The 25,044-nt window shown below is 41.3% G+C and overlaps 2 protein-coding genes across 8 annotated transcripts in view; one reads left to right on the plus strand and one right to left on the minus strand.

The window, feature by feature from the left end:
- Nucleotides 1-5,649, plus strand: part of LOC309704855 (BAR/IMD domain-containing adapter protein 2-like) — a 52,156-nt gene extending 46,507 nt beyond the window's left edge. The window contains exons 14-15 of one of the 3 annotated variants that reach the window (XM_082530315.1): nucleotides 3,652-3,694; nucleotides 4,186-5,649. In XM_082530315.1, the coding sequence (XP_082386441.1) occupies nucleotides 3,652-3,679 (28 nt within the window). In that variant the 3' untranslated portion in view covers nucleotides 3,680-3,694; nucleotides 4,186-5,649. Of the gene's footprint in view, nucleotides 1-1,464; nucleotides 1,586-3,651; nucleotides 3,695-4,185 lie in introns of those variants that run through there. The other 2 variants (XM_082530313.1, XM_082530314.1) reach the window with 2 other exon arrangements.
- Nucleotides 5,650-5,728: 79 nt separating this feature from the next.
- Nucleotides 5,729-25,044, minus strand: part of aatka (apoptosis-associated tyrosine kinase a) — a 29,489-nt gene continuing 10,173 nt past the window's right edge. For 4 of the 5 annotated variants that reach the window (XM_082530310.1, XM_082530308.1, XM_082530311.1 and 1 more), the window contains exons 3-15: nucleotides 23,068-23,201; nucleotides 19,004-19,145; nucleotides 14,477-14,556; nucleotides 14,006-14,124; nucleotides 13,825-13,912; nucleotides 13,554-13,687; nucleotides 12,760-12,844; nucleotides 12,557-12,678; nucleotides 12,219-12,368; nucleotides 8,230-11,521; nucleotides 7,961-8,141; nucleotides 7,668-7,871; nucleotides 5,729-7,313 (exon numbers count right to left, since the gene is read on the minus strand). In XM_082530310.1, the coding sequence (XP_082386436.1) occupies nucleotides 7,285-7,313; nucleotides 7,668-7,871; nucleotides 7,961-8,141; nucleotides 8,230-11,521; nucleotides 12,219-12,368; nucleotides 12,557-12,678; nucleotides 12,760-12,844; nucleotides 13,554-13,687; nucleotides 13,825-13,912; nucleotides 14,006-14,124; nucleotides 14,477-14,556; nucleotides 19,004-19,145; nucleotides 23,068-23,201 (4,760 nt within the window). In that variant the 3' untranslated portion in view covers nucleotides 5,729-7,284. Of the gene's footprint in view, nucleotides 7,314-7,667; nucleotides 7,872-7,960; nucleotides 8,142-8,229; nucleotides 11,522-12,218; nucleotides 12,369-12,556; nucleotides 12,679-12,759; nucleotides 12,845-13,553; nucleotides 13,688-13,824; nucleotides 13,913-14,005; nucleotides 14,125-14,476; nucleotides 14,557-15,000; nucleotides 15,759-19,003; nucleotides 19,146-23,067; nucleotides 23,202-25,044 lie in introns of those variants that run through there. The other variant, XM_082530312.1, reaches the window with a different exon arrangement.

Raw genomic sequence — 25,044 nt, forward strand, 5'->3', positions numbered from 1 at the left:
TGCCTTTTTTGCCCTACCTACTAAGTATTGATCGATAATGTATGACTGCTACTGCCATCTGAAACACTTGACACTCGAGGCAGCAAGGCAACTGCTGAACATGCGCATATCCCAATTTAAATGTAGCATACTTTCACTGCTTTCTAAACAGATAAAATTTATTTTACTGAGGAAAAAAAACCTACTAGTACTGGGGTCATCACAAAGTCAGTATGGATCGAAGTGTGATGCCCGAGTTAGTGGTAACAAAGCTCAATTGTTCTGTAAATCTACTTTTATTACTCTTTTTAATTTATTTAGTGTGTTTTTGATTTTTTTTTTATGTGCAGGAGTGTTTTTATTTACTTATTTATCTATTTTATACTATTATTTTATTTTATTTATTCATTTTTTGCCAATAATCCCAAAGACGGTAGTTCACTACTGATTTCAAACTGTCAATCTTGGATAAATTTGGCCTTTTTTCTTTCTTTTTTTTTGACACAACTTTGACAGTAGGCCACTGATCTCTTCGTCCACTAATTGTTTCTAAACTAACGAGAACAAAAGTCCTGCTCTGCCATAGAATTTAAAATTTGCAACTTTGCCATACTGTATGTATGCAGTGTTTGCTTTAAATATTATTTCTTGTGTCGTCTTTATCCTTTCCTCTTTGCTCTTCTTTACTTTTTAAGTAGCTTGTTAAAGTTGAGCAGGGTCAGTATCAGTGTATTGACAGAGTGATTTTTTTTTTGATCCATTGTGTTTTAACTCTAAACAAGTCCTTGCTGACTCGTCAGGGTAATGTGAGGTTAAGATTCAGAATTATGCTGTGCCTGTTTCTGTCCGATCAGGGAGTGCATCTTTGCGTATATACCTGTCTGTAAATGTGTGTACGTGTGAGAGTGGGAGGGAGGAGAAATGTCCTGGTGTTTGGTGGATTACATGTTGTGACAGTAGACATCACGCTGACTTCATCTCAGTCATCACTGCTTGTCAGCCTGGGGCTTTGGGCACCAGTGTCAAGATGTTTTACATACTCCTGTCTGCTCTAAATGTGTGTGTATTTTTCTTTCTGTATCAGTATTTTGAGACAACTCTGTCCTGCAGGGTGTATTCACCCCAACAGACTAATACTGCATCCCTCCAGCTAAGGAGATGACTTGATGATTTTCTCATCAACAGCAACATATTGGGTTTGTCTGTTTTTCAAAGACTGGTCGAGTCAAACACAATCAAAATATGCACAACAATATCAGCAAACATATCTGCGTAAAAGTGTTGATGAGGGAATTGGAAGTCCAATCTTCTTGATTATGGCAGGTGTGTTTGGAGTTGTAGCTGTGGGTGGGGCAAAATAGATTTCCTGACCCCACCTGCCCTTCTCCTAAACTCTACTCTGCCGCCTTGTGCCTGTCTTGTCTTTCTCCATTTCTCTCTGAGTGTGTCCGACCTGGCAAGCTTCCTTCTCTCTTTGTTCCACAGTGACAGTCCTGATGGCAAATTGATTTCGACTGTGTGAGAACAGACATACAGACAGAAACAGACAGCTCCGGATAGCACAGGGGCCTCTTCCCCCCCCTCCCCCCCATCTTTCCCCCTTCTTAGCCTCCCTCCTGTCCAATTATCTCCACCTCTTCTCCTCTGCCTCCACACACACCCCTTCTCCGAATGGAAGAGGCCAGTTTCATCCCTCCTTTCTGTCCTCTCTTCCTCCCCGGGTCCCTCCTTTCCTCCTTCCGTCCGTCCTGGGGTGCTGCTGGTGGTGGTGTCGGTGTGGACAGTAGCGGTTGGTGGGTGGAGGATTGCGTTGAGCGAGAGAGCCAGAGCGGGGCCTACCTGCTCGGCATGCAGCGATATGGACTCTGAATTCGCTATCACAGTCCACCATCACGGACTGATCTCGCAAGAGACTGCCTTTGCTACTGCTTATCTTTCATGCATGTACATGGTTGTGTCATTTTGTCAAACTAAAGGACATTCATGTACTGTACAAGTGCCAAAAGACTTCAATGTCGATGTACTAAAGCCACTGACTGAATGGCCTTTTTAAGCACAAGTGGGCCCAATATTATTGATTTCCCACCAAACACATACACGCTCAAAAAGCTTTGTTCAAAGTAAGGCTGCACGGCAGATTACTCTGTTTCCATTCTGAGAGTTCCCCTACGTCCTGCTGTGCTTCCTCGTGTCAGTGCTAGATTTTATTTTCCGTCCAGAGGGTGTGTCATATATGCCTTATTTTGCTTTTTTTTTTTCTATTTAATACAGATTTTATGTGCGATGAAGCATTTTTTTAATTGAGCTTCAATAATATACATTATATATAGCTAAATATAAATTGTTTCTGTCCGTCCACTAAATTGCACTGTATTTTTGGTCATCACATGGTATAGTAAAAAAAAAGAAAAGCAAATTAAATTAAAATTCCCACTTTTGTCAACACAAACCCTCTTTTTGCCATCCTTTCCTGAACCTGCTGCCACAGTTATTACTTAAATAAAACGCCTCACTCCTGTAACCTTCAGTTTTGTCTTCTTTTTTGTTCTTTCCTTCCCCCCCCCCCCCCCCCCCCACTTTTTTTTCTTCTAATCCTGAAGGTACAGTTAGCTTGGAAGGGTCCATGATCTTTTGTTGAGTATCCCCAATAACAGCTGTGAATTCGTTTTAGGTTAAATAATAACCACAGCTTCTGCAGCTTTCAGTGTTTATGATTGTATTCCCTGAGTGGCTATGTAGTTTTTTTTTTTGTTGTTTTTTTAATTTATTTTTTTGGTCTTTTCTTTTTTTTTTAAAAAAAAAATATATTGTCCTTGTAAAAAATCAAATCAAATCAATGATAATAATAATAATAAATATTATTATTAAATTAAAAAATTTACATATTTCCAGAAATAATGAAACCTGCTGATTAGTTGAAGTGTTTATCTTATGCATGCTGTGGAGGGAAACCAGAAAATGTAATATTGAGATTTGACCTTGAATGTATGGTGAATTTTTACAAAGGTATTCTAAATAAAACATACATCTATATATTAATAAACAGTGTGGTCTAACGAGAAATCTGTTCTGTCGATGATAATTTCCTTGTTCGGCTCAGAACTGATTCTTTTTATTTTTCACTTTTCCCTCTCAAAACCAACACCTACCTGTGACTCATTTCAAGCCACAACTCTGTTCGGTGCATGCGGTTTCATCCTTACTCACTCCCCCAAGCACCTGTAACATCTGTGCTGCTCTTGATAGCCTGTTGGTGTGTGAGGTGGTGTTGTGTGCACTTTGACCTGAACTCTGCCTGCCTGCTTTCCTTCTCTTTGGTTGTTTTTTAAATATGATTTTGACTTACTTGTGCTTGAGTTGTATTTGGGTCATATAAACAGCAGTGCACACATTTTTGCAGACGTGCGGTTGATTTTATTTATTTTTATTTACTGTCAGATTTGTTCCCAGTGAGCTTTGCAATTTGAAAGGATTGTAGAGTGCTGTATACAGTATGGCATGTTGAGCATGAAGTGCCTACCTCTGTTTTGCATCCCCCATTTCAGTCGTGTACTGTTATCAGTTTCAGTATGTATGCATTGCACCAGACTAACCAGTGTCCTTACAAAATGTGACCCATGCATGATCTGAGAGATGAGCCATTCAAATCCAAAAGTTCTTTTTACCTTCCAGTTTGGGTCCAGAATTGTCCCGGTTCTGAGGGAACAGGACCTCCGTAAGTCCACCAGTCTCCATCGCCTTTCAGCCAAGCAGTCTCTTATCTTCTGCTCTCTATTACTGTCTGGTTCTCATTGTTGTCATTGGCTGTCTGGCTGCAGTTAAGACGCGGGGAATAGCTGGTCTTTTCTGTCCTTTGGCCTCTTTGGAGTTGGCATCACTTGGTTCTGTCAATCCAGCAGGCCTTGGGTTGTAAAAGAAGTACTTTTATATTTTAATTTATGTATTTTTTTTTTCTTTCTGTGTGTAACCCAACATCATACAGAGAAGACACTAACCCTTCATGCATGCCTATAACACGCTATTTAATTAGAATTTGTTCATCATATGCTTGCTAAATCTCACAAAACTGCAACTTTTTGCTCAACTTACTGTTGGAAACTTTAGGAAGGTAGAAGTCTTTGGGTGTGGTTACATAATTAACCATCTAGATCTTGTACTTTGCTCAAGCTAACTATAAGTCTTGTCTCACCCCTCCTCTCCCCACAGTGACCGTTCCCTGGAGGTCTACCTCCGGCCTTCCTTCTCTGATGACCGAGCTGCACCCATCTTCTACTAGCAGCCTGCTGCCCCCTTTTTACCCTCGCGGGCCTTTCCTTTTTAAAAAGCAAGAGATAATGGCCAACACTGGCAGGTTTCAGTTGTATAACGTTATCGCAAGAGGGCCCAGTGGCTGTGGAAATTCACTTAAAGAATTTCCCATCAATGTTTTTTGCGAATGCTTTCACGAAACATTGAATGTTTTAGTCAGAACAGTGTGACAGTTAGATTTAATTATTTAGATCATACCAATTGTGAATAAGGTATTGCTAATAAGTTTTACTAGTGATGCCAATACATTAATATTTATCTGTACTTCTGTTATGCTATTTTTTTGGTTTCTGCAACACTTTACACTGTAACTTTCACTGGAGGATTATTTGAATTAAGTATCAGTGGAGGGGCACACTGCAATAGTTGCTTACATGAGCTGAGAAAACGAGAAAAGGATGGTTGTAAACAGTCTACCACACATTGCTGTAATGTGAACTGAGTAATTTGAATACTCAGACTGATGGTTGAACCCTGACAGGCGATGAGTAAACTATAATTTTGCTTTTGTTAGGTAATAGTATAGAATTATATATTGACTAGTTGTGATACAGTATACCCAGATTTTCAATGTGGGAACTGTGCCTTCTAGGTGTTCTTTTTTTTGTTTGTTTTTTCTTTATATGCATATGGCGATATCCATTTTGTTCTGTAAAGTGGTTTGAGGGAATATGCATCACAGTTCTATTTGTATTTTTATATTACTGAAAACGTTGATGGGATTATTTCACTTTCTTTGGCTTGAGCAAGCTTTCGTACAGTGCAGGCGCATTTCCACAGGTATAACACGGGAATAAACTGCTACTCTTTCCTTATGTTCAAATTTCAGTAATATCTAAGCTGCCAGATTGCCAGGAGGTTTGTTTTTTTTAATATATATATATATATATATATATAAATACATATATATATTCAGCTTAGAGGGGGTGGTAGCTTATCAGATAAGGTACAGTATTATCATAGCTTTGATCATTTGTTCTCAGTATTTTGCAGTACACTCACCTGGGACACAAGATTAGAGGCATGTTTTTCTTTTCTACAATATGCTGTATGGGGTTAGTGCTGAAAGTGTGGTTGAAAAGTAAGAATGTGTTGTGTGAATGAGCTGAAATGCCTCTTAGTCTCCAGGAAATAAACTGTTACGTCACAAACACCTTTTGTGGATGAGTCGTTTCCACTGAGAATTGCGGTCATGCTTTTACTACATAGCTCATTTAAGAATCAAGTTTCAAATGCTTTTTTTTTTACTTTTATATAGCCCTCACCTCGTCCATGTCTCTCTGTTTGTATTATATCTGTACCGTGCAGAGCATGCATGTAAATTAACTTGTCCAAAATAAATCCATATGGGCACAGACTTCATACTTTTATGTGTTGTGTTTTGTTTGTTTTGCACTTGTTGACATTAATGCAGATAAATATATCACAGACACAAGAGGGGGAAAAGTATTTGGATTTATTTGTTTTGGATAGTACAACAGCCGTGAGTGAGGGATGAATGGAAACAGCAATGATGTTACTACCGGTGCATAGAACAACCCACCTCACCTTCTCCAAAGGCGTCTGCCACTTTAGCCAATGGGCTTTGAAATATCTCTTTGGCAAATTTGAGAGACTATCATCCTGGATTGCATCTTCTTCAAATTCTCTATACAAAAATACTAGCAATGTTTTCTCTTCTTGCAGAACTTCAAAGGCAAGGAAAGAGGAAACTGAATTGGCACTTGGAGCTACAGGAGGATAGAGAGGGGGGAGTGAGCTGCCGATACAGCAGTAGTAATTCAAGTCAAGCTACCTGCTACATGTTGATATAGGATTCATACAATTGTCCTATTTTGAATGTCTTTTTTTTTTCATTCCCTTATCACCTCATACCCGGTTCATTCAGCACTAACATAACAGATGCATAATGGATGAGACCAAGACCTAGATGTAGAAAAGATGCTCGGAAATGATAACTGACATTCAACATTTATAACTGGCATGTTGATACTGACACCACTCAACAGTGGTGACACATCTAAGTCCCTTTTAAAGTCGTTCTACTGATGATCAAATTTATTAAAAAAAACAAAAAAAAACCAACAACCCTAAATCTATAAACGGCACATGGACACTAATGGGGGGAATCTCATTGTTCAGCTGATTCGTTGCAGAATGTGGACACGAAGAGCAACATGGGGAACACAAAGTGCTTCAGAAAGGTGTGGAGAGCCGTGGGTTGTCATTAACTAGAGTGAGTGGTGGAGAATATGGTAGTGGTAACATCCTGGTTTTCTGTATTATGTTGCCATTAACATTAAATCCACAAAGTCCCACAATGGTGATTTGGATAACGTGAGAAATTAGGATGAAGCACCTCCAGCTCCACCATCATCACCAGCTATAACTTTTCATTGAAGTCAAATATTTTGTTTGAAAATCCATTGTAGTTTCTTATGTAACAACCATCAAGCACTGTTTTCTGGCACCAACAATGAGAGCCGTAACAGTCTTAAGTTGCCAGAAAATGCCAGATGGTAAGCAGATGGACAAAGGCAGCCAATGAGAGGAGCAGCTATGTCTGTCATTTCGCTTTTTTTTTTCTTTTTCCTTTTTTGGGGGGATTATTTTTATAATTCACAAATCAAAAGAACTGTAAGGTCACGAAAAGGAACTGATGCCGCATTTAGCAAATAAATACTGCGTGTCAAAACTAACATTTCTATTTCTGCAGACAATAACACTTCGCTTTGTATCCACTTTAGGTTGCTATCCGTGCAGCTATTGCTCTTTCGTCATAAAAAATAAATAAAATAATAATAATAGTGTGCAAATCATTCGGGGTACTTCACTACAATATGAGGCACTGTCTCATAAAGGGTCACCAGGGTCAGATGCCCCAAAGGTCGATTAAAAAATAAAACTCTGTAAAACATCTAGATATAATAATGCTGCTTTTTCTGTGTTGAGAAGAACCTGGAATCGACCTTCTCTCATCGTGGTGGCACGGCACTCTCAGTCTTTTGGGTTATCGTCACTGTTCCCTGTGGGACACAAGAGATTGGAAATAGAAGGTAAAAATATTATTACACAGACAAAGTAGATCTAGGGCATTCCTGGTTAAATTGTTTTTGTTGTGAAGTTGGTAAATAAATAAATATAAGCCACATCGCTGCAAATATTAGCACTTAAATATTAGATTTTAGGAATCTTTAAATCCACTTTGTCTTTTAGCTGTTTATATTAGCTGCATGTGGATCTTTGCTTACAACATTACAATGGAAGCCATCTTTCAATAGCCAAAGTAGGATCAGTATTTTAAACTGAGGTGACGTTTAGTGGAGTGTCACAATTTTAGTGAAACTTTTACTACAAGTTGGACTAAAAGGCATTTTTACCTTTTGCTGAGCTCATCTGGGAGTCGCAAACATGTGTGATAGAGAATCGTGACACCATAAAACGATTAAGTGCTACAGCGGCTGGTTTAGGTGCCTCGGGACTGTTGGAGAGAGAAGTGGGTGTTAACGCGGGCTCAAGTGTGGTGACAGGTGAGGATGGACAGGGCTCAAAGGACAGGTCATCTTCCAATTCGCAGTTCCCACCTGAATGCACACAGGAAGTCATAATCGCTTTGTTAAATGCAGTGAGAAAAAAAGTGAGGCTTATTCTTTGCAACATATTACATCCTCACCCTCTTCTGATTTGTTTCCATCTGTTTGTTTAGAAACACAGGGTGATTCATGTGACTGAGCTTCAAGTTCAGGGTCAGGTTGGGGCTGCTGGTCAAAGTTTTTTGTCTCTGATGTTTCCTCTCCACTGGCCTCTACTTCTGTTGAGAAGGAATAGTCGGCCAGCTCTCCTGTGGGGCTCTCCTGGAAGGCATGGAAACCAATTAAGTGATTTAATTTAATATAATAATCTCCCCAGTTTGTACAACGTTGACCTATTAAAATATTGTACCTGGTCAAAAAGGAACACTGTGACATCATCAAAAAAAGACACCGCTTTTTTCTTCCTCTCCAACTCCTCACAGAAGGATTCGGTGAGCAGGCCGGGCATCTTCAGGAGGCTGCGGAGGTGTCTAGCCCTGCTGCAGTCACTCACCACCACCGGCACTGTGGTGAAATCCTCCTCACTCTCCTCACTGTCTTCATCTTGAATGTTGTAGGTCCTCAGCTCTTCATCAGAATCGCTATCATCCGAGTCATCTTCATCCTCTGCCTCCTCCAGTGGAGCTCTTACATTCTCTCCACAAAGCTCCAGCAATGATGAGGAAGTGGACAGGTCAAGAGGACCATTGGATTCTCCACACAAACTGTCTTGTGAGTCACATTCCTCTGCATCTATGTCCTCAAATTCTTCCTCATTTATTCTCGCACCATCCCCTCTGTCGTCTGTCTCCTCGTTGACATGACTGAATTCGGGTAGCTCCTCCTCCTCTGTGGAGCCATCACCATGTTCATTTTCTTTGGGGGACTCGTCATTGTCATTGTTGGTTATGGTGGAGCCAGTATGCAATGACTGGGAATTGGAGCAGTCTTCTCTCCTGCTCCCGTCTTCCCGGGCATCCTGGACAGTGGAATTTGGCTGAGATCCAGTGGCGGGGTTAAGCTCTGTGGAAGGTTCGTCTTCTGAGTGCTCTGTCTCCAACCCAAGATCATCATCTGCAGGGGCGGTCTCTTTGGTCAGGCAGCCACCCATCTGTGGAGGAAATGGTGACAGCATAGACAACCCAGGGGTGGGAAGAGAATGGGGTGAACTATTGTCAGCCTCTGAGAGATTCACCAAAGCACAACTTTTGATGTGTCTCAGATTTGTTAAAGTTTCCCCATTAGCAAACTTCTTTTCTACAGCATGATTATTTCCTAAAAGGCTTGGTTTCTCAGCAGGGGGGTGACAGTTACGTGGACCTGCAAAGAACTTACTGCCGTCCTCTTGGGGACTCCTCTCATCATAGTCAGAAAAATAGGCTGAGTCCCTGTAGGGGTTCTTCTCGGTTAGACTTTTTAACTGTACCTCTGAGTTGCTTGTGGAAGTGCAGACCCCTTGTCCTAAACCCACCTGCAAAACAAGCTCGGATTCTCCGCCCAGCCTAGGGCTCCTCTCACCACCCAGGGGATCTCCAAGCTCTTTAAAAATAAACTCTGGAGATTCGTTGTTCTCTGTGTCATAGCCGCTATCCAGTGATTTGGGCAGGACTGGGATATTGAAGGGATCAGGGCTTAAGGGGCTTGCCATTGATGAAAACATGTTGTTGGTGTCTAAAGAGTCACCAGCTGTCTCTGGCTTCTTCTGCGGGCTGAGCTCTTCCTCCTCTATCTCAGCATAGTCGAGGTTGAAGTCTGCAAAGATCCCTGAAGTAATATCTGTAATGTCATCTTCTTCCTCACTGTAGTCACCAAGTTCAACCAGGCATATGCTGGAGTCTCTTACGCCAACTCCTCTATCTAATGTTCTGCTTCTCTCAGGTGAGTCTGCATAGTTTAGCTTCTTGTCACTCAGATCAAAAGATACTCCTGTCGAAATGCCCTCCCACATCTTACTTCTCTGCTTATCTGACAGTTGTCCTGCTTGACTAGCCTGAGGCTTCCTAAAAGAGGATGGTGATTTTATGTGGCTTGCCTCAGGTATCATTGCAGGATACGTTCTCTCTCCATAAAGAAATGATTGCGTTTCATATTTTCCACCCTCTCTATCTCTGGTATTTATTCTTGCATCTGTGAGAGAATTGGTACTTTGCACATTATCTTTAGTTGTGTTCCTTTCCACTTGAAAGGCATCTTCCTCTTTTTCTTGGTGGCATAAGTGAATGTATGAGCCTAAATCAGTTAGTTTGCTACAACTATTACAGTCAGATCCTCTTCCTCCTCCTTCTGAGGCATCACAAGATCTGGAGCTGTGGAAAGTTCTGGTGGAAACTTTGGTTAAAGACCATAATTCAGTTGTGTTTGACTGACTGGTATACTGCAGATCCAGACAGCTGTCACTTCCACTGCCTGTCTGCCTTGTGTCAAAGCTCAGGCTGTTATTGTTTGCAGAATGGTTTGAGATCCAGTTTGTGGCCTCTCCCTCGGAGAAAAGGTCATCCTCGATTTCTCCACTTCTCTGTTGACCCAAAAGCACGCCGTCAGCAGTTCCTGCATCAATTCCGATGTGGTTAATAATAGATGGTCTCTTTCTAAGATGACCTACCATATTATGGCAGCTTTCATTAACTGTGCTATGATTTGTGTTTGCTTCAAGGTAGGGATCACAGAACCCTAAGCTGGGGCTACTGACTGCTTGTGATAAACTGCGTGGGTTCTCTAACTGCTCCTTAGACTCTGCTGGCCTTTCTGCAGAGTCATTGAGATTGGACGAAAGGCAATTTTGGGAGTGGCCTAATTGTGGGGGGCTGGTGCTGTATATGTGTCTGAGCAGTGGTTCCCTGGTTAGCTGGCTAGTGGGACTTGAATCAGAGTCATAGGCAGTGGATTTGATGTTATCAGCAGTAGACCAGTATGCGCTGGGTTGTGCTGTGGTTGAACAAGTTTCACTCTCAGATAACAATCTGCTGTCACTGACTTCTAATCCTGGGCTGTAGTCCAAATTGCTGTCATCCAGGTTAATGTTACACTCTACTGGTTCCTCTATGCGAATGTAGTACTCACTGCTGACTGAGGGGCTGTGGGCACTCAATACTGGAACCACACTCGGGTGTTGGGGTTCATAATAGGATGGGGACATGCTTGAGGTAAGGCTATCAGTCTTGCAGCCCCCTGTGGTGCTTCCCTTGCTTGAATAGTAGATATCCTGGTAATGTGGGTTCCCTTGGCCCAGTGGACCACTGGTGGAGGAGGAGCAGTAGGGTTGCTCAGCTCGGGCCTGCTCCCATTTGTATTCAAAGTTGAGACCGTGGCTGGTCTCTGTGACAGTCAGTAGGTCATCACCTGTGTCAGAGTGGAAGCTGTCAGAGAAGTGCTCCAAGAGGGGGAAGGAGGATGAAGCAGAGGAGGCCAGCTCCACTGCTTGAGTTTGGTCTGTATTAGGGGCATCAGCTGAGGCTGGTGTAGGGGTTAGAACTAGAGCTGTGGATGTAGCTGTGTGAGAGGTGCTGCCAAGCAAATTGGGTCTCAAGGCATTCCAGCGTTGCTCAAAGTCTTCCTCAGCTTCACTGGAGCCTTTGGCACACAAGTATGTGACCAGAAGGTGTACTTCCTCACTGCTGGGTCTCAGCTCTGGCTGCAGCCAGCAGAACTGCATTACCTCGTACCTGAACGGAGAAGAGGGACCGAAAAGACCACACACACCTTCAGGCTGGAAAACACTTATTGGTATCCTAAGATATTTTTGTTAAAAAAAGGAGAAAAGTTCAGAAGCAACATTTAAAAAAAAGGTAATATAAGGAGAACTTCAAAGTCAGCACTTTATAGCAACACCTAGAACTTATTTACTGCACTAGTCAATAGCATATACAGCATAGTATATGAAGGAGGTGCAGTGGAGATGCTGACACAGTTAGAAGATGTTTATGCTTTTCTTTGTGCATCTGTGTGGCTTCTCAGTGTTTGTACCAAATAGTTTAATTCCTTAGGGAGCAGTTTTGAAATAAAAAATAAATAAAAAACAATATCTGGCAGGCTTCCCAGGTAAAGATGAATGAGGTGATTCGGATCTGGTCGATGCCAAGGGGATCATAAAGAATAGGGAGAGTATTGATCATCTGCCCTTGGTAGCAAAGACAAATGTTGCTACAATGGACTTGTATCAAAATAAATAAAAAAGATATAAAACGGGAAAAATAAGGTTGTTAGAAACTCATTGGTCAGTTTGAACTGAAGGCTTACCAGCATCTAGAATCTATTTTGTGTGGCATCACTAATGTATAAGCTACTAGTCTTTTCTGAGTGTCAGTATTCACTGTATGTACAGTAGGTTCTCCTGAGTGTAGTTATGTGTGGATGTCTTACCAGCGGTCAGCCAAGGGGAACTGGAGCTGGGGTTTGGGTAGTTTAAGCTGCTGTTCCTTCACAGCATATGTCAAGACCTGTCTGTCAGAATAGTGTCTATACGGCTGGTTTCCCAGCTCAAACAACTCCCACAAAGTCACTCCAAATGACCTGAAACACACAAAGAAATATTTTAGGTTGGTCACTTCACATATTCCGGATAGAAAAACTTTCCAAACAAACTGTTCCACTCATTCGGTAACCCTTCAGACGGCTTGCCTTAAGTATGTGTGAACTCGAACTGTAGCTTCGATAATCTGCAATAAAAGCTTGCATTTCTCTCCCTTTACATAACTCACCATATGTTGCTGCTTTTGGTTTGGTCAACAACCAACAGGTTTCCATGGACCTCATCTATGAGTTCAGGTGCAATCCAGCGCAGGGGTACCCAAATCTGGTCTTGTGTTATATAATAGTCATCCTACAGAATTAAAAAGAGATATTGAGTACTAGGAGCATTACTAGCAGTCTTTAAAAATTACAGATATTTCAAAAGACTGACCTTGTACCGACTGTGGGAAAGTCCATAGTCTCCAATCTTAACTGACATTTCTGATGTTAGGAGGCAGTTTCGCAAGGCCAGGTCACTGTTGAAAATAAAAAACAACCAACCCCCCAAAACTGTTAAATAGAGAGATAAAACAATGCCACTTTTATTCAGAAAGACGCACTATGTGCAACAATGTAGTTGTTATTGTTTTCCCCTAATTAACTCTCTGTCCATGTGTGTGTTACAGTCTAAGCCTGTTCCTTAATAATTTAACTTTTTGGTATTTTTATGTTTAAAAAAATGTTTCTCTTGGGATCCGATCTAGTTTAAAAAATTGCAGCTGAAGTGTCTTGAGAAGAGTCTGTGTGATTTTTCTTTTAACCTGCACTAGAATGTTGGCACTTCTTTTTTTACAGCAACATACAGTAATGTTGTCAGTTAAAATTCAGTGATAAATGACAGAATTATACAATTAGAGTAACATACATATCACCTAAGTGTGTAAACACACTCACAATTAAGTCAGTAAGTGGAATCTCACCTCCTCCACAATGGGAGCTTTCAGCCTGGCAGTCACTAATTGGTTGCTATGGCCACCACCACTGCATGGATGGTGGAGTGAGAGCGAGAGGGGCTCGCCCCCAGCAACAAAATCACTGATGCTGGAGTTTGTGACAACTACTCAGGCAGCACCAGGATGTTGTTGCCAGGAGAGACCAACAGGTGGCGCACAAACCATTCAAGTAGATTCTTCCTTTTAAAGCTCAAATTGCAGAAGGTAAAGGGAGCGGGACTGACACACGTACCTGTGGATGAAGTTGTTTTTGTGAAGGTGCAGAAGCCCTGAAGCAATGTCACATGCCATTCTCTGGAGGATCAACGGGTCAGGTGTCTCAGAATCAGCTACTTGACAGCTGTGGAGGTAACTCTTCAGATCACCCTAAGAGGGGAAAAAATATGAGAACATGAGACACACTGACTTTTCTTTAATTCTGCAAACAAAACTAAACAAAGAAATTTAAAAAAATATATATGAAGGACTGAACAAACAAAGTTGGTCATTAAAATGTGTCTTACCATAGGGCAAAACTCCATGACCAACAGAAAAGGAGTAACCTCTGTACATTGTGCCAAGCACTGCAAGAGGGCAGGGTGCTGGAGGGTCCTGTGAGACAATTTTAGAAGGTATGATTGTGCAAAAACCATACCGGTAATAAAATAAAAACGTGTGGAGTTTCTGAAGTTTGATAAAACTGACCGGTATGGCTGGACCTCTTCAAGAAATTGCATCTGGTCCTGGACACTGGCACTGGCCTTCAGCTCCTTCACCACCACCTGCGTGGTGCTGAGGCCTGCATTGACCTCGCCCAGCAGAACCTGCAAGATTTAGCCAGCATCGATAAACTGTAGATTTAGAAACCAAAGTAAACATAAACTAGGAATGGAAATAGTGTGCGAAACAATCCAGGAAGCAAGGTAAAATGTAGGGAATCTAATGTGGCTGTGTATTTCAACTCTTCCCCTGTGGAATAAACTCCCCGATCGAATTAGCCTCACTGGAGCATTCAATATAAGAGTAGAACACATTTTAAAAACCACGTATTATAGTAAGGAAGCTGCTGTTTAAACTAGAATATTAAAATAGTAATATTGAGTGCAAAGGTGTTTAAAATCCCTCTATCTAAAAACTGACTGAGTGTATGCTTTCAGAACTAAATAAAAGTTTTACCTTGCCAAACCAGCCATTTCCAATCTCCTTCAGATAGAGCAGACTGTGGCGTCCAAGGTCTGATGATTTCAGCAGTTGGACTGGAAAAGAGCAATAAGAAAGACGTACAGTAAGATTACTCTCAGACAGGAAGAAAATGACGGCTTTAGCATCAAGGAAGTGACTAAAAGAAAAGGAATCTTACAAGAACAATTTTCAACGCACTGAACGAGGTAAACGAGAAAAATCGAAAGTTAAGAATGCTCTCTGCAGAAACAAAAAGAAGCTGAGCTCCACAGCAGAGAAAAAGAAAACTGAAAACACAGATAAGGCAAAAATACAGAAACCTCTCTGAGCAAAAGAATACATTTCCTAAATAAAATGTCACATTTACTGAAGAGAAGCTTGCCTGAAGCCAAATAAATGTTTTACTTTCCATATAAATTAAAGTGTCCTTTAAGAACAAAGAATTTTTTTGTCACGACACAAATTGCAGCAACACCATAATTCTACAAATCATCCATCTTATGCACAAAATCAAATACCTCCATGGATCTTCATATTTTAAGTATGAAGATGTTGAAAAGGACGATGATGATGGAGCAGCGGAGCGGCCAGCCACTCTGAGCACCGTCACAGCGACTGAGTCCGAGTCCCAGGCTGAGATGAAGTACTGGTTCAGAGTGTGAGAACCAAGAGCCCGTGGCCCCGGCCCCAGCCCCAGGCAACTTAGCCTCATTGTGTGTATGTGAGAAGGAGCCCACGGTCACAGTGTGTGTGTGAGCGCCTCGGCAGGATTTAACCCTCCGAGCCCTTGCACAGCTGAACAAGCTCACCGCGTTGCCTCTCCCCGTCTCCACCGAGCTCATCCTCCAACTGGGACACATAGAAAAACACATACTGTCCTCATCTAAAGCTCTCCAGCTGTTGAGCAAAGGCCGAAATCCCTGCTTCCTATATAGGCTTCCAGCTACAGTACACAGAAGAGCAGACAATCTTTAAGTCCGATCTACTGAACAAAAAAAAAAAGGATGAGATGAGATTTCTGCCCTGGCTTCTGGTCATGTATCCCGCCTGATGTGACTGTCATGTATGTTGGTTGTGTGCCGTTTGACACGCCACCTCTATGTGCAGCTTCAAGACACCCAGGAGTGACATAAGGCCCCCATAATGCCCCCCTATCACCCAGGACAGCAGCATTCCTCAGCCAAACATGACACAAACACTGCTCTGTCCACAAAAAAAGACCTCTGTCATACGCATTCACCACCCCTATCTCTCTGCTCTTAGGTCCTGGTGCATGCCACCACCCTTCCCCTGTCTTTCCTCATTCTGTCACAGACCCCTCACTGTATTCTCCTCATAATGCCAGTCCTCCGCTTGCGCGTTCCATGGACGTTTTAGCCAGGCCTTATTCTCCCCCACTGCCCAGCCGGTTTAAAACAGGCCCATTGTTTGGTTCGCTCACTCACACACACATTCACAGTGTCTCCTGGTACCCAGTGCACCAAACACACACTTGCAGACACACACACACACACACACAAAAGTGGCACACAAGGCCCATTCTCCACTGGATCGCTGGACAGAGGTTGTGTCACAGTGATAACAGAACAACACTTCTCCACCCCAGCCTCCAAGCCTCCACTACCCCTGCTCGACAGAGCGACAGAGAGAGAGAAATTAAGAAGTCATATTATTCCAAATGTGGAATTTATGAGCGTGAGTGTGCATTCTTGTCCTACTATTGGCATTTCTTGAAAAGATGCAACTGAAAATACATGCTAACACTTTAAACATGGACTTTGAGTCAGCTTTGAGCTTCTATAGGGAGTCTGAAAGTTTGACATGATCTGTTAGACAAAAGATTAGAGCAACAAGTGGAAAAGAAGAACTCTCAGATGGTTAAAGGCAAACATTGTGCTGTGTGTTCAAACTGATGTATGGGTTCATATAGAAAATATCATCCATGCCTGGTGTATAAAATATACTACTGGTATTTTCTTACCAGTAGTGAGGATAATTCATTCACCCCATGCATGCTAGTGTGAGGGTAGGCAGTTTATGATGATTATGTATGGGTAACAACAAATGTAAAACATATATTCAGAAAAACCGAAAATATCAACTTTAAAGGAAATATACATTCTGTGTATCTTCAGTGCTTAATTGTGTGAAATATACATGTAAAAAAGTAAATCCAATAGTACAAAAGGTTCAACTATTTATAAAGAGGAATGAGTCATAGAGTGTTCTCCCTCTGAATCACTGGAAGGAGTCAATATCACTCTTTTCACGATCTCGCCTTTCGCCATTTACCCATTCCTCACCCTGCAACACCTGGACCAATCATACAGCAGTAGCTATGGGGGAAAGAGGCGAGAATAGTGATTGGCTGTGAGCCTGAGGCTGCCTTGTCCAATCATTGCTGACGCTTACATCCTGGGACGCTGAGCAGCAACTCACCTCCCTTCTAGCTGAGCACAGTGCAGCGCACACAGCCAGTGAGTCATACAGGGTGAGGCACTTTGAGCACCCAGGATCTGACTTGCACTGAGATCGACAAATATATACACGTCACATCAAGGCGAAACCGCACTTGAACATCCCGCGTCTGAGGTAGAATGTCGTGAAATAACACAAATATAGAATTATCAACTAAAAATACCAAAATAACATGAAACACTGTTCTAAAATAAGATGATAAAAACAGAAAAAAACAAACCGCATTCATGAGCTGGAACATGGATTTAACCCTCATCTCATTGCCTGGGTTCCATGCAGATCACAGAGCATAATCTTTGACATATCTCACTTTTTCTCGTATTTTCATGACTTTTTTAGGCAATTTGTTCCTAATGATTCCACGCCCCTGTTTTCCCTTTTTTGCTTTAATTAGTGTTTTTAAAAATACATATGTTCTGGGGTCTCAGGAGACCCCAATTACACCTAAGCAGTTTTTTTTTTTTTTTAAATAGAACTATTTATTTAGTCAATGTTTGCCATGAGTCTCAAATGGGAGTATCACACAGTTTTCACAGAGGCGGAGGCACTCTAGCAGTGATTTTAAAGAAGAAAAACTCAGATGTCATTGCCAGATGGAATCTTATCAGAACATTGGAGACATCGCCGTCTACATGTCTACCTGAGACAGATAGATGCCCTGGTCCTGCCACATATGAAAAGGAGGGCTGATACTGTTGCATTGCAAGCCTCAATCTGAGCAGCAATGACCCCCCCTGGGCAAAACTCCATCTGCTGATGTGACTGTCAAATGCTAGGCTGGACAATCTAAAAGGTGTTACCTTTGCTGCTGAAAGCAGAAACTGTTTGCTTCCCCTGTCACATGCCAACATGCCCTGAGCAAAGCATGAGGCTAATTGGGTGCTACAGTGTAACTGCCTGGATTTTGTGTTTGTTTTTTGCTAGTTCCAGTCTCTGTTAAACTGAAGTTAGAGTCGGTTTACATTTCCAGCAATAAGTCAGACTTGCTTCAGTGGGTGTTGGTCGATTCTGTTCATGGACAGAATTTCTGGGTGCAGCCGGGGGGTGGAGGGTGTCAGGTTCAGTAGTCTCAGGATCTCGTTTCTGTTTTTCGCAAATGATGTGGTTTTGCTGGCTTCATTGAGCCATCACCTTTGAGTTTGTTCTTGGCCTGTTTGCAGCCAAGTGTGAAATGGCTGGGATGAGAATTAGAAGCTCCAAGTCTAAGGCCATAGTTCTCAGCTGGAAAAGGGTGGAATGCCCACTCCACTTCAGAACAAGCGGCTGCCCCAAGTGCAGCAGTTTAAGGTATCTTAGTGTTTGTACACGAATGAAGGGAGAGTGAAGGAGGAGACTGACAGATAGGAGAATTCTTTGCAGGCACTGAGCATATTAGTGAATCTATCAGTTTAATGGTCAGTGTAAGTTCCTACATTCTCGTATGGTTATGAGCTCTGGGCAGTGACTGTTTATATAACTAATAATGCTTTGAGTAGCAATAAGGTGTGATATTATCATTATTTTGCTATTATATTTGCCTCTTGGAGTAAATTGCAGGGTTTTTGTTTTTTGTTGGGTTTTTTTCGTCTTTGTTTGTTCGTCACATCAGTCCATGTATGTTAAATATGTTGGCAGGATGAGGGTTGAAAACACTGCTGTAGCAGTCTCATGCAATGGGGTTAGGTCAGATCCTTTTTTTACATTTGCGAAATTATGCAGCAGGTCAATTTCTATATATGTTGCACAGTAGTTACATATCGCTCTTTTAGTGAGACACAGGGTAAGGGAGAAGAAACAAATAAAAGACTAAAAATGAAGAAGGCCAACTGAGCTTGGCAGAATTAGCTCAGTTCATATCTTCTACACGAATAAAACCAGTGAGATGTTCCACAATCCACTTGAGAAATGTAGCCTTTGTTACATCTCTTAGAATGGCTTAAAAGAAGTAATGGAGGTCAAGAGGACTGAAAAAAAAAACACCAAGCAAACCCAAGTTAATAGTTCAAATACTCCAATACATCACCTAGAAGTGTTATTTGTGTATGCTGTTGTGCAGTTTCTTACTGGATCTGCCAGGTTGTTTGGAGACAGGCAGGGAGACCTCGGTGAGTGGAAGGATGTAAACCTCGGGGCCATTCTGGGAGGAAGGCGAGGCCAGGGCGGAGAGATCTGCCTGGTACTCCTCTCCCTCTGTGTTTTCAAACTCCTGGCGCAAAGAAACACGCTGGGATTAGTCATCCACTCACAGTCGTCCTTCCACTGAAATAGTGGGAGACAATGGTTCAACTGTGAAGACATTCAAATGCACTGAGGCACTTCCACCTACCCATATACATTAGTCATGTACATTGTAGGGTGCATTGTGTGGGACGCTGTGGGGGAACACATAAATGCATGCCACTATTCAAACCGTATACACAAAGCCTGTCTTTATTTCCTCCCTCCAGTGTATTTACTTTCTTACACAGCTGAACATCAGAAACATAATTCTTATTTTCAGGTTTTGTTTTGTTTTTTATTCACAGAGAAAGAAACTTTGTTGTTGAGTACATTTTATCTCATAGAGACTTGTTCTAATAGATTTAACTTTGAAAATTACATCAGGATTCGCACTAACAGGCCTCATGGGAAACAACTGTGTTCTGATAGCTGTGAGATTTAAACTGTGCTATTACATCTGCCACTACAGTGTTTGAATGATCTCAGTTTTCCCTGGTGTTTCCGTCTGCACAGTTTTATGCGACGCAGTCTGTATTGCACACTACACACAAAAAAGCTATTCACACAGTGTACACTGAGCCACTATAGCACATTAGGAGGAAAAGGAAGCGAATATAATCAGCTATAAAAAACAAGCAAACAAACAAAATGCTAATCCCCTCCTCCAAGAGGCAAAACTCATGGAAGATGATGATCCTCTCTTTCCATTTGCTATACACCATATCCCATATCTTCCACTCTGCCACTTATACTTCATCCTAAAAATGGACTCTCTGGTCTGCTGCAGTGTCCTTGCACTTCAGCTGCTGTAGCTTGTCCATGCTCTCTCCCAAAATGTATGCATAAATACTGCTGATATTAAACCAAGAGGCAGATCTCTATGGACTACTTGTCTTTTACTGGCCAGTAGGAACACTTAGCACTTGCAAATGACAAATCCTGCACTGCCGTTTACATGTAGTTGCCTCTCCTCACCTTCTGCTGCATGCATATAGTTTCAAAATATGCATTGTGTTCATTCACCCAGTAGGTAGAATTTATTGTTTGGTAATTTACAAATAAGGACCACCATTATTGATACAATTGCTAAAAATACTGAGTGAAAAAAAACAACCAAACAAACAACAGTAAATAAACAGTAAAGTAGAAAAACTGTAATCTAATATATATAATAGGAAAAATTGGTTTCATCAGGATATGTAAAAATAACTGAATAAAGCAAGAGTCTCACGTGTGTTCCATTAATTTATTGTTCAGAGCTTTTTCTCCAGCAGTTTCAGCCTAACAGCAACCTCTGAAAGGTTAATAACCACTGATGTAAAGAAACAGTATAGAGAGAGCTGGAAGAAATTAGAAAGGATGATATTAAGCTGCAGGTTGAATATTTGAATGGCTGTGTGTGTGTGTGTGTGTGTGTGCGTGTGTGTGTTATTCAACATGTGTTATAAAACACTAATATGTACATAGGAATGTGTGTGTCTTTCTCATTGAGCAGAACCATCTGCCACTCTCCTCAGAGTGAAGTGTGAAAGCGAGCACCTGGCTGTGAGTGAGCATTGCACAGCTCCCCTGAGAGCCTTCAGTTTAGAAAGCACTTAATACCCAGCCTCGCACTATATGCACCAGTAAGAACACTGCGATGAAGAGGAATAATGAAGCTTTTTGGACGGTGCAACAGTGCAGCTCTGCAGTCCCACAACACTGCACACCTTACAAGCGAGTTGTTGAGAGGGACAGACAGGGGGACCGCTTAATCATGATGTGATACCTGGTGTTAACCTAAGAAACAGAGATAAATATTTGAAAACATCTGCGCTCTAAAATCGAAATATATCTCCCTTAACAAGAACTTGGCTTGTCTTCATATGCAGTGTCTGTCATGTCCTTGTGCAAGACACTGACTCGTTAGGACGGCTGTTTAGTAGCCCTATTTCCATCCTGAACTCTGATGATATGGTGCTGGAAGACAATATCCCTGCAGGAATCAATAGTTCTATACTGGTTTATCAACCCGGCTGAAAGACGAAGCTTTGCTTTGTCAAGAAAAACAAATCAACTATTGTATGATGGTGTTTTAGCAGCTTAAGCCATCTTTGTGTCATTAGGGCCAGTGAAAAGTAGACACAGACTGAGGCTTCCGCTGTTCCTGCTGGTTATTAAACTATGTTTTCACATAATGAGGCTGAGGCGATCTGGCATGGGAGAGACAGACTGCCACACACACAAACACACACATAAACACACTTATCCACTAATAGGAAAAGTTCTGCAGTTGTTAAAGGTACCTCTCTATGCAGTGCTCATTAGTGACACTGTTGTCCCTGCAGCATGTACCTACTAGAGGCAGTTCCCATTGATTCTCATCACATATAGTACATACACAAGGAACAAGCAGCTCGGCTCTAATCCCCACTCCTGCACTGTCCTCTGCTTTCTACAGCTATCTAATCAACAACAGCAATGTCGAACACAGGTTTCATCCTCCCATTTGAATACTGTAATTGAATTTGCTCAAGTAATTACAAATAAAGACACTGTTGTCCAGTCAGGGCTGGACAACAGTGTCTTTAGCTAAAAACAGTTACAGACAAATATACATAGACAAAATGAAAACATATTGCAACACTTCTTCCATAAAACAAACAGCATGCTCATAAGAAACTAGTAATGGCAAGAAGCAGGCACGACAGCGACTCGAGAGTTACTCCTCCCTCTCTCCTTCTTTCCATATGCCCCCTGCCTGTGTCAGTCACTGTTAGCCCTCATCAGCTGCTCAGTTCAGCGCTGATGTTTGACACAGCATGACTGAGTCAAAGGCAACATACAGACAATGTGTGCCAGTGTGGAATTGGTAAGTCTTCCACTTTCATACAATCAGACAATAGTCATTAGCAAGACTAAAACACTTAAGGTGTGCTTTACTGATGCAGAAAGAGAGAGACATTCACTTCAATTAATTAAACCCTTTTTTTTGAGGAAAAAGGGAAACAGGAACAATAATTTGTTTACACACATGCCAACATAGATGTAAGGCAAAAACACAGTTTGTATAAATTCTAACAAGCTTGGAAGTCAATAATTGTTAGGACCATTTTACTCGTCATCACAGTTTTTTTCAGGAAAAATTCAGTTCAATTCAGTGGTATTATATAGCACCATATCACAACAGTTGCCTCAAGGGGCTTTACATTGTAAGGCAAAGACCCTACAATAATGCAGAGAATACAGGCTTCTTAAAGTACATTCAAAGCTATCCTTTAGGCACTGGCTGCCTTGTGTTCCATGATGGGTAGCGTTCCACTGGCTGTTTTTCTACCCAGGTATGCTTTTACTGCATGGGTAGTACGTAACTGACATGCTGAAAAACAAAGCTGCTGTCAATCGAATGCTTTCTAGACAGCATTGCATGCTGGATCAAAATCTTTGTGTTCGGAATTGCATCAATTTTGACAAGATCCCGCAAACCCCTGGCTGAAGGGTCTCCACCAAGTTTTACTGATGGCTGTACACAATCAGTGTTGTACCTTTCTCCTGACCCTCTTCATATATACTGACAGTGATGTGAACCAAAATTTCAAATTTGGATTCATTAGTCCATCAACCACAGATTTTGAGCCTAGTTCTTTTGTCATTTGGCTTATCTAAGCATTTTCTTCATGTTTCCCTTCCTTTAGAATGGATTCCATGTGTGTCCGTGTGTGTGGACACTAGCAGTGTGTTATTTTAAATGCATAAAATCTAACAAACTTCAGCAGATATAAAAGCAAGTTTCCTTTTTTCCCCCCACTTCCTTTCTTTTTTTTATTACTCGGCTAACTCGCAGATCATCATATTCCCTGGACATCTACTGACTCCATAGAGTTTGTGTTACTCTCACTACGTCCAGTTGGGGGCAGCAGGGAGCTCACCTTGAAGCCAATGTCTCCCTTCTTGCAGCAGAGGCAAGCCAGCATGAGGAAGATGAAGGTGAAGAGGCCAGAAAAGGAGACAGCTACCACTGCCAGAGATGAAGGCCAAGACAGCTCGCTCAGTGGAGCCCCATCTGCAACATCAGAAGATAAAGCGAGTGTTAAAAGCATGGAACCAGAGATCAGATGGTAAACTGTAGTCATACAGGAAATTAAAACCAAAGTGCAGATAGAGGTGATTTGTGAATGTTTATGGGCAAGCCTGATGAAAGAAGCATGACTCCTCATTAGCATTTCTTCTTCAGTTTCATATTCATCTCCATAGACTGTGTAGAAAGCAGGCTGCCGTAGATTAATTACAGTGGTTACGATGTACTCTGAGTCATAGAAGCTGAAAGTTTTAAACCGCCCACCAAAACAATTACTGCTAAATAAATGAATAAAGCGGCAGCAGAGTAGGAGTAATGGCTCATTCTATTTCAGTGTAAAAAACGATGATGAAAATGCTGACTGTGTACTTTTAATGCACTTTGCGACTTCTTCAATACCGCCCAAACTGCTCTCAAAGGAGTGTTTGGAACTAAAGTACAACTAAAAATTAATTAGTTGTAAGTAATTGATTTCCATTAAACCACGGCAAAATGTTTTCTTTTGGTTTGTATGTGGCCACAATCTGCTGTGTTGTTCCTGTATGCATATATGCAGCACACATGTGTCAGTTTGTCTTTCAGCCTGTAGTAACTTAGAAAAGGCCAGAGGGGCCAGATGTCAGAGTTTGGCGCATCTACATAAGCTGATTTACAGCGTTAAACCTGCTGCCAGCACAGATGGAAGAGACAAAGGAAGAAGGAGAGACAGAGGAAGAGAGACAGAGAGTCTGTGAAAGAAGGCTTGGAACAGATGCAAACATGCAGGCATGAATTAGCAGTATTCTTTCCACATAGCTCAAGACATTTATTCAATAATTTTTTACTTTCTTCTTCTTTTTTAAAAATCTTTCTTCATGACATCTACACAGACACACAGCAACAAAACCTTATACACCTTCAGTTCAAACTACTGATCAGAGGACAAAACATGCCAATATTATACTGTGTTGTACATATATGTTATTTCCTCTGTCCATAATAATTATAATTTCCAATTTCTTAAAGAGCACCTTGCTTGCATTTTCTTAACTAAAGATTTTCTGTATTAAAGAGCAATTCTCAGATTTTGGTGATAACCTTCAGGTTTACAGACGCTGTAATGATAAGATTTTTATTCCTTGCAATAGATGAATAAATGTCTTTCAGAGTCTGTCTTTCTAATGTCTCTGCATTAGAAAGTTTTATTAAACTGACCGTGGTGACATCATTATGATGTGACTCAGAATAACGTTTTCAAATAGTGAATTTCCTACTGAGGCTGAAAAAACTTAACTTATCATAAAAATATAAATTATATAAGCACACAACCTAAATTAAGGATTATAGTTAGATTATATATATAGAGAGATATTATATATTCAGTAAAAGGATTAGATGTTGTAGTCACTGATAATGCATTGCTTTAAATGGCTTTATAATTTTATCTACAGTAGTTTATTTACAGTAACCCTGTAGCTTTTCTTTATATGTAAATGATGAATTCATCAGCTGGTTCAAGAAAAGGAGCAGAACTGTATTTAACTGTATTCCATCCATTTTCCTTTATTACTTTACAACTGTGATGTTAACACACAAAAGCATACTCCAGTGCTGACTGGGATTGCTGTGGTCTGTGATTCTTGTACCTGGGTTTTTAACAGCTCCATGACTAAGACCCAGCAGTCCAGACCCATTCGGCTGCAGGGAGCATCCTCTTCCGGCTCTGACAGCTTTTGCAACCCAAACAGAACTACTCCAACCAAAGTTTAACCCTGAGGTCATGGCCACAAAGCCCTGTATACCCTCCATTTACATATACATGGAAGTGGACAGTGCAAACAGGCAGGGT

The sequence above is a fragment of the Aulonocara stuartgranti genome (genome assembly GCF_965226115.1).
Source record: "Aulonocara stuartgranti genome assembly, chromosome: 4".
In the NCBI taxonomy this organism is placed as follows: domain Eukaryota; kingdom Metazoa; phylum Chordata; class Actinopteri; order Cichliformes; family Cichlidae; genus Aulonocara; species Aulonocara stuartgranti.